This window comes from Euprymna scolopes, chromosome 19 (genome assembly GCF_053919585.1).
Source record: "Euprymna scolopes isolate OS-2025 chromosome 19, ASM5391958v1, whole genome shotgun sequence".
NCBI classification, from domain to species: Eukaryota; Metazoa; Mollusca; class Cephalopoda; order Sepiida; family Sepiolidae; genus Euprymna; species Euprymna scolopes.
The window spans coordinates 44,910,075-44,923,566 of NC_136500.1; the positions used below are offsets into that span (position 1 = coordinate 44,910,075).

General features: G+C 36.2%; 1 protein-coding gene across 2 annotated transcripts in view; it reads right to left on the reverse strand.

Annotated features, from left to right (window-relative positions):
• LOC145303545 (acyl-coenzyme A thioesterase 8-like) overlaps window positions 1-13,492 on the reverse strand; it is a 51,344-nt gene that overhangs the window by 17,746 nt on the left and 20,106 nt on the right. For both annotated transcript variants that reach the window (XM_080145017.1, XM_080145016.1), the window contains exons 3-4: window positions 11,375-11,597; window positions 6,164-6,315 (exon numbers count right to left, since the gene is read on the reverse strand). In XM_080145017.1, coding sequence (XP_080001143.1) covers window positions 6,164-6,315; window positions 11,375-11,597 — 375 coding nt within the window. The remainder of the gene's footprint in view (window positions 1-6,163; window positions 6,316-11,374; window positions 11,598-13,492) is intronic.

Below are 13,492 nucleotides of genomic sequence, written 5' to 3' on the forward strand. Positions count from 1 at the left end.
ATACAATGCTTTGGTTTTCAAATAATTTCCTGTTCGGAAAAAAATCTTGTTTGTTATTTATTTGTAGCGTTATTAGAAATTAGAGGTTTTCCAGATACGAGTTTTCCTAAATTCGATACATATATATATATATATATCTGTGGGGGGGTGTTTTTTAAAACACATATTTGCTCTATAATAGTATTGAGCACTCTCTTCAGGTTTTTACTAATTATCAGTTTTACTATATATATATATATATATATATATATATATATATATATATATATATATATGAGATATATATATATATTCTATATCATATATATATATCATACGAGGAGCGTGCAATAAGTAATGCCCCTTACCCACTTCCCATAGCAGTAGAGCAACGAAACTTGGCACAGTTATTAGTCTTTCTCTACATACTCATCCAGAGTTATGCATTTCTCTCATCGTTTGATGCAGCTCTGGAGACCGTTTTTGTAGAACACCCCAGGTTGGTCCTCCAACCACGACGTGACTTCAAAAATCAAGGCTGAATCATCTGGGAAACGCTTTCCTTTCAAAAACAACTTCATGGCTGGGAAGAGGTGAAAGTCAGAGGGTGCAAGGGCAGGAGAGTAGGGAGGATGGGGGATGATTTCATAACCACACGCCCGTGCTTCTGATCTGGCGACATGCGAGTTCTGGACCGGAGCGTTGTCCTGCAGGAGGAGGGTACCTTTGCTGATCTTGCCCCGCCTCTTGATTTCGATAGCTTCCCTTAATTTCCTCAAAAGTCAGCGTACATTCCTAGCAATCATGTTAGAAAAAGTTCACGTGAATTATTTTAGCCGTTTTTGGAAGAAGATTGTTTTTTAACATTTTTTTTTTTTTTTGATGTTGCAACGTAAAAGCAGTCAAATCTTTTACTCTTCGCTTCCAACTCTTGCCTTTCAACTCTTGGCTGATCAACTGACTGCCTCTAACTCTGAACCCACAGAATCCTTTATTGAGAAATCTCCTTTGTTCATGACGTCAGAGGTATGTTTTCAAATGTGACTAATTTTCACGTGGCTTTACATATAATTGTCTAAACAACAGCATCCTCAATTGTAATTCTAACCTATTTTTTAACAATATATCTTTAACTGGCAAAAATGAGACGCACTTGATTTCAATATGTATAATGGAATAGAAATGAAATTGTTAAACGGTAAAAATAATGTAATTATTAGTTATGAATAATAATAATAATAATAATAATAATAATAATAATAATAATAATAATAATAATAATAATAATAATAAAACTACTGAAGAGGGCAGAGTTAGAGACAAATTCGGCTTTTTTAATGGTGAGTAAATTCCGTCTCTCCATCAATAAAGATGGGGCGAACACAGTTAAATAAATAAATGAATAATAATAATAATAATAATAATAATAATAATAATAATAATAATAATAATAATAATAATCTTATTAGTTAATAATTAAATGAGAATATAAATAGTCTCGGTCCTGAAGGAAAATTGTCTCAGTCCCGATGGAATTATCTCGAGCAGGTACTTAAATGTATTTGCTTTTTGCTCGAAAGTCAACCTATGTGTATTGATAATAATGACAATATTTATAAAATATTATTATTATTATTATTAATAATAATAATAATAATAATGATAATAATAATAATAATAATAATAATTATATTTACACCATAGACTAATAGTAGCTTTTACATAAAAAAACATATATATATATATATATATATATATATATATATATATATGCACATATATACATATATACGCATACATACCAATACACAGTCATATTCAACGACCATATGTATATAATATATATATGGGGGTGCATATTAATAATAATAATAATAATAATAATAATAATAATAATAATAATAATAATAATAATAATAATAATAATATTTTATGAATATTGTCATTATTATCAATACACACATTATTATTATTCATTTATTTATTTATTTATCTATGTTCGTCCCATCTTTATTGAGGGAGAGACGGAATTTACTCACCATTAAAAAGACCGACATTGTCCAAGATCGGCCATTTTAAAAATTTTATTTAATTTATTTTTAACATCTTTTAAAGTGTTGTCATAGTTTGAGGCGAGTAATATATCGTCACCCCAAAAAAACAAAACCAACAATTTATTATCTAAATTTTTGGTATACAAGCACGCGTCTATGGGGCATTGCTTGAATTGTTGTTCTATTAAATAATTATGGAGTGTTAAATTCCAATTGTAAACAATTTGTCTTAGTCCATATAACGACTTATTCAGTTTCCATACGAAATTTTTATTTTTCATTTTAAATCCCTCGGGGGGGGGGGTAAATATAGATTTTACAGTCAATCGGAGCATTTAAATAAGCATTTTTACATCCATTTGATGTATTTTTAAATTGTATTGAGCGGCAAATACTAATAAAATTCTAATTGTCGTTAAATTTGTCGTTGGTGAAAATGTTGCAAAATATTCCACTCCAGAAATTTGGGAAAAACCTTTTGCAACAAATCTTGCTTTAAAAGTTTCACTACCAGAAGCTGTGATTTTGGGGGGAAAACCCCCAACGTGAAGAAATTATATTCTTATCTTTTGGTTTTGTCATTATTTCGTATATGTTATTTTCAGATAAAGCTTTCAATTTGGATATCATAGCTTTTTTCCGTTCTTGGTGATTTTCTGAATTAATCGCCTCATTATAACTTTCCGGTGCACTTTTTAATGAGTAACAGTAATCAACTGTGTAGTCTAGCATCTTTTCAATTTGTAAGAAGTCTGGCCTTTTTCGCTCCCTTATCGGATATCGACGTGTCTGGTTAATATTTTCGTCAGTATGTTATATAGTTATTATTATTAGTATTATTATTATTATTATTAGACGATACCACTTGTGCGCGTATGTTACGTGAGTTCTTATTAGTAATGATATGTGTCTTAGTGAGAGAGATGTTATAAGTGATGCTTTTTCTTGTGAGAGTTCTTATTTTATTACATATGATGTTGTATCTTAGAGAGAGAGATGTTGTTGTAATGACATTTTATAACACAGACATATTATAACAATACAATTTACCTTTTTGTAGAAATCACAAACACAAAGATGAGCTTTATCCAAAACACATGGTGAATTTATTTAATACGACCGGTCGGGATTTCCTCATTAAGAACTCAAAGTTTCACATCTTAGTTTCTGAAGTGACGTCTCGCTTCAGACGTCCGCCTGTCTGTCTCCCCTGACTGTCTCTCCTGACTGTCTCTCTGACTGTCTCTGACTCTCTCTGACTCTCCCTCGACCAACTAACTCCCACCTGCTATATTGAGAACTCTATGCATCCCGGCCACGTGAGCAAAATTCACGTGTCTCAACATGCGCGACTTTGCACGTTTTCGACATTGATTTCCCAATAACCTAGTTTCCTTGTGTTGTTTCGACAAAGGAATTTAACCTACATATCTAATTTATTTAACTCATATTTTATTATCCACATTCTCTTAACAATTGAATAGTTTATTTATTATTTATTTCATCCGAATTAACAATTTACTGGACATTCCATTTAAACCTATTGTTCTTTAAAACTTATGTCCAGGGTTCGATTTCTGCTTTCTCTTATTTTCATTTTAACTAATCTCTCTATTTTTATACTTACATGAACAGGGGACAGCCCTTATCATGTAACAAGTAGTACTACTGCAATTGTCGTCATTATTAATATTTTCATTGTGATCGATTAAGATACTAGTTAATATTTCCTCACGTTTTTCATCCACTGGATCGCCATTTTTTTTTAATTTAATGTATCATTGAATTTCACACATTTAACCCTTTTTATGGCATTTTGGTCTGGAAAGTAGATTAAATATGCTTGACTGTTTTTATCGTAACCTACAAAAATACCTTTTTCGCTTTTATTATTTAGTTTACTGGTATTTTCTATAAATACAAAACAATCGGAACCAAATATATGCATTCGGTTCATTTTGGGTTTTACACCGCAAAACTCTTCATACGGTGTTTTGCCTAATCTTCTATTGAACGATCTATTTCTGATATATGCTGCTGCCATTAAAGCGTACGTCCATAAACTATGCGCTAATTTCGTTTCGATAAGTAAACATCTTGCCATCTCAAAAAGGGTTCGCCATGCTCTTTCAGCGGTGCCATTTTGGAAGAGGGAATACGGCGCAGATTTCTTGTTTAATATGGTGGTTAATTAATAAAAGTTCAAAGACTTTACTAGTAAATTCAGTCCCATTGAGCGAATACATTTTACTGAGCTGTACAGGGCAATATCAGCGAGGATAGCGTCGGATTTGTTTTTGTTTTTTTAAATAAACTATAATTAAACCGGAAAAATCATCAATAAAGTTTAAAACGTACCTTAGATTATTTCTCCCCATCGGGCTGATCGGACCTGCCAAGTCACAGTGCACAAGTGACAGAATTTTCGTGACCTTTTTGTTTGGCGTTTTGCTTATATATTTTGTCATTATTCCCTGTACACAAAAATCACAATTTGGGAGATCGTCTGAAGGTATTATTTTCATACCTTCGACTACATTTGGTAATTGTTTAATATCAGCTGTATTGCAGTGTCCTAGAATTTTATGCCAGGTTTCCAAGTCGTGACAGGCAGTTTTTGAAGGAACCATACTTTTAAATAATATAGTCGGCCATTTTCTTTAATGTCAAATACAGTTCCATTGGGGTATATACATTTTAACTTGTTTTGGCCAAACTTTATAATCGCGCCTTGTTTAATGGCGACCTGCACGGAAAATATGCCTTGCTTAAATGTAGGTATCAACAGAACATTTTTTAGAATACAGTTACAAATTTCGCCTTTATTTTTTAAGAGTATTTTAGCAATGCCTCTTTTCAAGACTATATCATTTGTTTGACTACCGCCGGCAAGTTCGACAAAATGACTTTGTGGAATAAATAAAATCAGATTCCTTGGTGATGACGTGTGCTGTAGCACCACAGTCTGTTACAGGAAAAAGGCTGTCCCTTTTCCATGTAAATAAGAAGAATATTAAATAAGTGAAAATGAGATTAGGATACGCCGAGACTCGAACCTTGTAAGCAAGATTAAAAATTGGAATGTTGGAATTTAACTATTGTTAAATTCTATTAGAAATAGTTAGATATTGTTCATATCGTAAAAAGAATTGATTGTTCATTTTATTAGAAATAGTTAGATATTGTTTATATCGTAAAAAGAATTGATTGTTCATTCTATTAGAAATAGATATTGTTTATATCGTAAAAAGAATTGATTGTTCATTCTATTAGAAATAATTAGATATTGTTTAAATCGTAAAAAGAATTGATTGTTCATTCTGTTGGAATCAGAATGTTAAAAAGGTCAGCCAAAAAGAATGAACTTTAAAATATGCTGTTGAAAATCGGTTAGTTATATGTTGGGATTTTTTTGTTGTCAAAGTGTGTGCATAGCCACGTGAATTGGTCACGTTTGGAAAACACATTTATGGCGTCATAACGAAGGGGGATTCTCAATATAGGTGCGAGAATTAGTCAGTTCAGGGAGAAGAGTCGGGAGTTAGTCGAGAGTCAGTCAGAGAGAGAGAGTTGAGAGTCAGTTAGTTGGAAGTGGTCAGCTGACCCTTTGGAAGCGAAGGGTAGAAGATTAATTAATTAATCCAAATCTGAATGCCTGACGTCATCATCATTCGACCGATCCAATGAATAAAGAATCATCTTTGTGTTTTTGTAAAACTGTTGTCATTCAACAACCAAAAGGTAATGTGTTAATCATCTGATGACGAACTTTGTGTACCCTTTGTAATATTTGGATATATTCATTATAGTTAACCCGGCCAAGGAAATTGGTGATTAATAAAATGGACTCGTACATATCCGGCACATTCGTTTATTACTGTTCACAGCAAGTTATATGATTATGTTATTTTATTTACCTCCTTTCTGAGAGATTAGACACAAGGTCAAGTGTCTGTTTTGATGAAAGTTTTCCGTCCTTGTAATTAACTACTTAGCCACTGTAAGGGATGAAAACCAAGATGGCCGCATCGTCCGCATATAGGGTTCAAGATAAAGCCATTAAAGATTCAAAAAAGGATGATAATTACCATGGAAACTAGAGTCCCCCTCTCCCTCCGAAAAAATTTTACCTTGTTTTTCTGTAATCCTCATCCATAACAGAGATTTGGGGGGCAGAGGTTTTAATCGGTATAAAGTTTCTTCATCCACGGGTCGAAATTCCACGACAGGGTCAGTGATATGCAAATCTTTAAACATATCTTGTTCTTCACTCAAATCTTCGCTAGAAATAAAAAGAACAAAAATATACATTCCATAATTTTAACATGTGATGATCTGTGGAAATGGAACATGTCCAGTGAGGGTTGAAGACATGCGTTGCATGGAGAGAAATGATGTGAGAATTATGCAAAGTGAGTCTTAAAGATAGGGTTAGATCTGATGACCTCAGCAGAAGATTAAATCTGGATAGTACAAGGAGATGTGTGCAGAACAGGAGACTTTGATGGTATTGTCACATTGAAAGAAGGGATGGGAGATCTTTAGTTAGTAGAAGAATTGAAGTGTCAGGGTCAGTTGGCAAGGTAACATCGAAGGACGTATTAAAAATGGACTTGAGAGAAAGAGGGATAAATAATGGTCTGGCCCAAAATAGGTTAGTCTGGAAGTCCATTTCTAAAAGTAATTTAATACATGCCAGCATGTAAAACAGACGTTAAAATGATGGTGGTGCTGAAATTGGTGGTGAGTACATCTTCAATCAAACACTAAGTTCTCTACGTAAATTTTAGGAGAGGTAATTGTTTTACCTTCCTACTAAAATATAAAAGAACAAGGCACAAAAGAAATACAAACTTCTTTTTAACAGTAACAACGAAGAATATTTTATTTGTAACAGGAACTAGCTGGTCAGACTGCGAAAAAGGGAGTCGGTCAGCCAGTACTGTGTCGTCCCCAGCTAATAGCAGTTGTCTCCAGGTGGAAGCCGTCAATGCTAAAGCAAGATGTCCGATGGACAGGGGATGAGAGAGAATAGGTGTTGCTAGGCTGAAGGTCCGGTTCTGACTGACTGACGTTCCCTCAAAACTTTTTAGGGAGCAGATAAATCAATGAGCCTGTTGTGATGTTTGTATGGATGGATTGTTATGGATTAACACGGATGCAAAGGGACTTAAATTAAACACGTTTATTTACTGAAGTATACAAATCGGAAGAGGGGATATGGGGAAGGAGTGGGAGGAAAGCTAGCTAGACTTTTATTGCTGGTACTACACCATCCCATTCTCTATTGAAGGAGAAGTACATTGGGCTGTAATGGGCTGGAGAGGTTGCGGGGATGGGGGCGATAGTTCATTTGTTCTATGTTACAAATCGAGCCTCTGGATGGGTTTGCTCGGCCTGCATGATCTACATAGTTTGGCAGGTGTTGATGGAATTGGTGGATGAGTGCTTGGGATGGCGATGGGTGGGATAGTGTTATAAAGGTAAGGAACTCGATGTGTGCCACAAGTTTTCCGTTGATGCTGGTATTTTGTGTTGTCCGCCTTGCCATTTCTTGGCCTTAATAACTGCCGGTTTCTGCGATGGATTCTACCGTTGGCGAGTTTCACTAAGTATGATCTTGGCTCTGCAGCTATCTGCACAATCTTTCCAGGTTCTTTTGTCCTGAACATGAACTTGTTGGCCGGTGTGTAACTGTGTTGATGGTTATTCTTTCCGTCATATCACTTTTTTGTTTCTTCTTTGTTCTTCTCCAACTCTAGTTTTGTCTGTCCATCCCCTAGTTGTTGTCTCGATACTAGTGGCGTCCTCATGGGTCTTCCATTCAGTAACTCTGCTGGGGATTTTATTTGAGCTGATAGCGGTGTGGCCCTGTAAGCCATCATTTCTAGGTAGGTGTCTGTGTTCGTTTCTTGTGCTTTCAACAACTTTTTACAGACGTCCACCATCCTTTCTGCGAACCCATTTGACTGGGGGTGATGTGGTGACGGGGTAGTGTGCCTAGAGTTGTATGATTTGGTAAAATCTGCAAACTCTGTACTGGAATACTGGGGCCCATTGTCACTGTATACTGCTTCTGGAACACTTCGTTCTTCAAACAGAAGTTTCGTTTGTCGGATTACTGCAGCTGATGCCGTCGAGTGGAGACGCCGTATGAAAGGGCTGCGGATGTAATGGTCCCACACCAGTAAGAATTCCTTATCTTCCATGGTAAAGATGCCGGGTAAGAAGGGGTCTCATGTTGGTGTAGTGTCTCTGATGGGATACTGAGTTGGTACTTCCGACATGTGGAACAGTTTCTAATTAGTTCCTCTATGTTCTTGTTGATACCGACCCAGAACACTGCTGTTCGGGCCAGTAAGCGTATTTTCTCTATCCCTTAGTGAGATGAATGTAGTTGTTGTAGGATGCCCGGTTGAAGTGAGAGGGGTATAATGATTTTGTTGCTTTTAAGGAGTACCCCATCCTGGAGCCTAATTTTGTCCCTATAGTTCCAGAAAGTTTGTACATGAGAGTGGCAGTTGGATCGATTTGCTGGCCATCCAGACATAACTGTGCTGGTGAGCTCTTTTAGTACTGGATCTTTGGATGTTTCTGCCTTGATATCCAGTAAGCGAGTTGGGGATGCGTTCAAGTGTGCATCAAGTACATGTATGTTGATGTCTACATCCTTGATTGGTTCCCCTGGGTTTGGTGAGGCCTTGGACATGCAGCCGGCTATTGGAAAACCTGGTTTTGATTGCGCTACCGCAGATGAAGTGGTGTGGTCTTGTTTAGATATATTGGTCCTATTGTAAAATTAAGGGGCACTAGTCCAAGTTTCCTAAAGGTCTGGAGGTCAAGTAGCGCGGGTCCATCACTTTTTACTACATGGAAGTTGGCACTTGTAAACTTGCCGCCATATCTGACTCCTAGGTGATATCCACCCACTTGGTCGATTTGAACACCACCAAAGGCGAATAGTCGGATAGGAGTATCTTGAATGTGTACATGCTTGAGTTCTATGAAGCATTTCCAAGGGATAAGGTTTCTCATAGCGCCTGTGTCCACCTTTGCTTTTATTTTTATTTGGGATTTTTTGTTCCCTATTCTTAATTCTGCATATGCCTCTCTCACATCTGCTGGGGTTAGGGATTTTACTGTTTTGAGTCCTGATATCGTATGGAAGTATTGTATGGAAGTATGCCTCTTTTGGCGAGTAGTCATCTTCTTCATCGCTGTGTGCTGTTATGTTATGAGCGTTTCTATATCTCGGGGGTTTTGCCGATCTTGAAGGTCTATCCTGTTTATAAATGGAGTCTTTTGTGTCTCTGGTGCAGCAAACAACTGCAATGTGCTCTGTCCTCTGGCACTTCCCACAGGTTTTTCCTTTTGATGTGCATTCGCCTCTGTAATGGCCTTTTCCACAGAAGTAACATTTGTTATAATATTCCTTCCTCGCCTTTATTACATGGCCATCTTCTGTTCTTTCCTCGGGGATCTGCGGTTCACTATGTGTGTTTTGTATTGCCTCCACTTGCTTCAGTATTGTCTCTTCTGTCTCTGCAGTATGTAGTGATTCTGCGATGCTGAGATTATTCCCTTACTTGAGTATTGCCTTTTGTGTGGACTTCATGTCAGCCCCAAAATAAAAAGGTCGACCAGAAGGGTTTTCTCAGCAGGGAGATCGTACTAGCACTGTTTCATTACTTGCCTTGATCTCTTTAAAAATCCGTGGGCTGGTTCATCAGGTTGTTGCCAGCACTGTAGGGCTGGTATCTCACGACACAAAAGTTTGACCTCGGCTCTATATACGCGCGAAATTTCTTGATGTAGTTTTCTACGTTGCACGCTTCACCTGCCTCAAATTGAAATGTGTCACTCAGATCTTGGCCTTCTATCCCGATCATAGCAACAGATAATTCGCTTTTACGTCCCCACTTACGTCCTTGAGAGGTCCGTTGAACTGTAGCATAACCTGTCGAAATCTTTTGGTAAATTGATACTCTGCCAATCCATACACAGAGGAGGTATTTGACATGCTATTGTTGATAAGGTGACTTAGCACACGTGGAAGAAATGAGAAAAAAAAATTTTCAATTTTTTTTTTTTTGTTATTGATTCTCAAATTGACTTAAATTGTTTTTAAAGAGCAATAGTTTATTTGTCTTTTATGTTTTGTTTTTGTTGTTGTTTTTTTTTGTTTTTTTTTTTTTTGTTTTTTTGTTTTTTGTTATTGTTGGTTTAGAAAAACAATTAGAACAATATGAATAGCGAATCGCTTACCTTCCACAGGGTCTTGTTCTGACGTTTTTCGATAGTGTTTCTGTTTTGTTTTTTGTTTGTTATGATGTTCCTCAGTCTGTGACTTTGTAGATTCACTTTACACCGTGACTTACGTATTTGAATTCCTGTTTAGCGCCACCACGTGTAGATTGATGACTCGATTGTTTTTTTGTTTATCTTTTCTTTTTTCTTTTCGAATTTTCTACAATAACCGTAGATGTCTATAACTTATTTGCAACCACTTCTGATACCATGTTGTGATGTTCGTATGGATGGAGTGTTATGGATTAACGCGGATGCAAAGGGACTGAAATGAAACACATTTAATTACTGAGGAGGTATCCAAACCGGAACTGCTGAGGATGAGCCCGAAACCGAAAGAGGGGATATGGGGAAGGAATTGGAGGAGGGCTAGCTAGACTTTTATTGCTGATACTACAACAGCGGCGCACCCTGTTAGCTGATAGGTCAGCCTGACCGAAGAACTCAGAGGGGGGGGGCATTGATTCAACAGAAAAAATAGTTCTTTGTGACTGATACATCACACAAGTAATAATGATGGCGGTGGTGGTGGTGGTGGTGGTGGTGGTGGTAGAATTCTGTTTACATTGGGGAGGGGGCACAACACCCTCCTGTTCCTCTACCACGCCCCTTCAATGTAAACAAAATATTTGTGAAATATTAAATGGTTCGTCTGCTCGGTTAATGTCAGCGCCTTCGCCTTACTTACACAAAAACGGTTAATTAAATTGCAAACGTACCTGTTAAAAGCTATACGTTCTATAATTGAATACCCTGCTCCAAAAAAAAAAAAAAAAAAAAAAAAACGAAAAACATACTTTCATGTCTTTGTAAACCGCTTGTGAAAAACTTACTGACAGCATTATTAGCGTCCTAAATTATGAAATGAAAAAATGAATGAATCTCTTAGTAAAAGAGAGTTGTCTCCCTCAGAACAATGACAAATTGTAAAACAGCGCCAAATTTTTTTAGCAATAAAAATGATGATGATGATGATGATGATGATGATGATGATGATGACAACAACGACAATCAATACGATAATTGGTGCCAACCTTAATTTCTTTTCTATGAGTTTCTCGATTGATAGAAGTTCTTCGGGTTTTTTACAATCTGGCATTGTGCGTTGATGTTGGAACGGCTCTGCCTCGTCTTTCTTGAAAGACACTTGCATGTTCAGAATAGTTTTGCCATTCTGCTCAGCATGAACAATACGGTTACAATATATGCGGCCATTCCTCACAGTTTCTACGCGGTAATCGATACAGCCTTGTCGACCTGGAAACAGAAAAAACTAAAACAAGAATCATACCATTTTTTTTTTTTTTTAATTCGTCTTCATCCCAAACAAAGCATATTTCCACTTGGACTATTTGGGATCAAGTTTACTAAAGACTATATGATGGGATACACGAGATGTCTGTTCACATTACATTAAAACTTCTGCATGTCAGTACAGTCAGGGAAGTAGGAAACGGATAGAATTGCAAAATTAATATAATAATCTATAAAATAACCTAATTCATAAAACTCACAATGTCTGTCTGTCTGTCTGTCTGTCTGTCTGTTTGTCTGTCTGTTTGTCTGTCTCCATATTTTCAAACCTTATCTCTTCCGAAACTAAAAGTCGCAGAGCGGCGCTAGCAGCCTCAAATGATTGGATTTTTTTATTTTTTTATTTTTTTCTTGTGTTCGACCTACTACATAACATAAGCATAAAATCTATCAGAAAATCACATCACAAGGCATTCAAAATAAAATGATAACAGCATTTAGTATATGTGAAGAAGACAAATTAAAAAAAAGGGGGGATAATAAAAACTGTATACCAAAACAGAGAGAAGAAACATAGAGGAAAAAGAAAGGAGAAAGAAAAAGAAAAGAAAAAGAGAAAGAAAAAGAGCACAAATAATAATATCATTAATAAAAACATACACAATATGAGATAATAAAATAATTAATAGTAGTCTCGAAAGACAAAGGATACCCCCTGTAAGAGCAGCTGCGCATGTAATTATGTAGCAGGGGTTGCGCAATTACCAATCACACCTCTCCTGAATCGACACTGTTTGAGTCCAGTGGCAAGGACAAGTTCAGGACGACTGGAAACAATGCTGAGATAAGTCAAAGAGCAAAATATGTGTGGGTGTAAGCACCCCCCCCCCCATTTCTTTTAATGATGTTACTTTTGTATATTCTTATATATTAATATTAGGAGAGAAGGGGAGCTCCTGGCTTTGCTCGATCATAAAATACGTTTAAATATGATATTTTAATTTGTCCAGATTTCATATGTATTATTATAGAGTCGTGATTTCAGAAGTAAAAAGAAAAGTATTTGGATGTGATTAGCTAGAATCGAAACCAACAGCAAAACTGTAGCATTTAAAGCTGGTGACGTTACCACTACAGTAACGTGACACGTTAAATGCTGATTTAAAATAAACTAAGATGAATGTACAAAATGAATAACGATTTTTTTTTTTCAATTTTGACCCCTTTTGGACCACTTAAAAACTATTTTAACCAGCTAAAGATCCATAAAAGAACGGTCCATTAAAAAAATCCAATTATTTGAGGCTCCCTAGCACCGCTCTGTGACTTTTAGTTTCGGATGAAATAGACTTTGAAAATATGGAGACAGACAGATCGACATATACCCTTTTCTTTTTTTTTTTTTACAAATGAGTCACCATTTATCAAAGACCGGAGGCCACTCGAGGATAAGGTAAGGGTTAATGAGTGTACAGTGGTCAAGCGAACATGTCGTAGTCACCGTTAGTCGTGGAAATTTTATAAATTAGATTACATAAGGTGATGGCTCATCAAGAATTTGTTCACATTGAACTTGATGACAACCATATTGTAGTCAGTTGGAAAGTAAGAAAGCGGAACAGAGTTCCACAGGTGTGCAGTTCTAAGAAATAAGCTTTGTTCATGGAATCTATGTTTAGGTTAAAAAGGATAAAGGAAATTATTGATAGTGGTTTCAATTTGACGAGTGTTTTTTTATGAAAGTCAGGAAAGGGGGCCCATAGATTAGAGCTCAGAGGATCATTTGCCATGAAAATAATGATAAAGCAGAGACATGCTCACAACGTCTTTTCTGTGGGAAAGAAGGGTTGCAAGGAAACGAAAAGGGCATCCTTCGCTAGACTACAAACTCTCTCTCT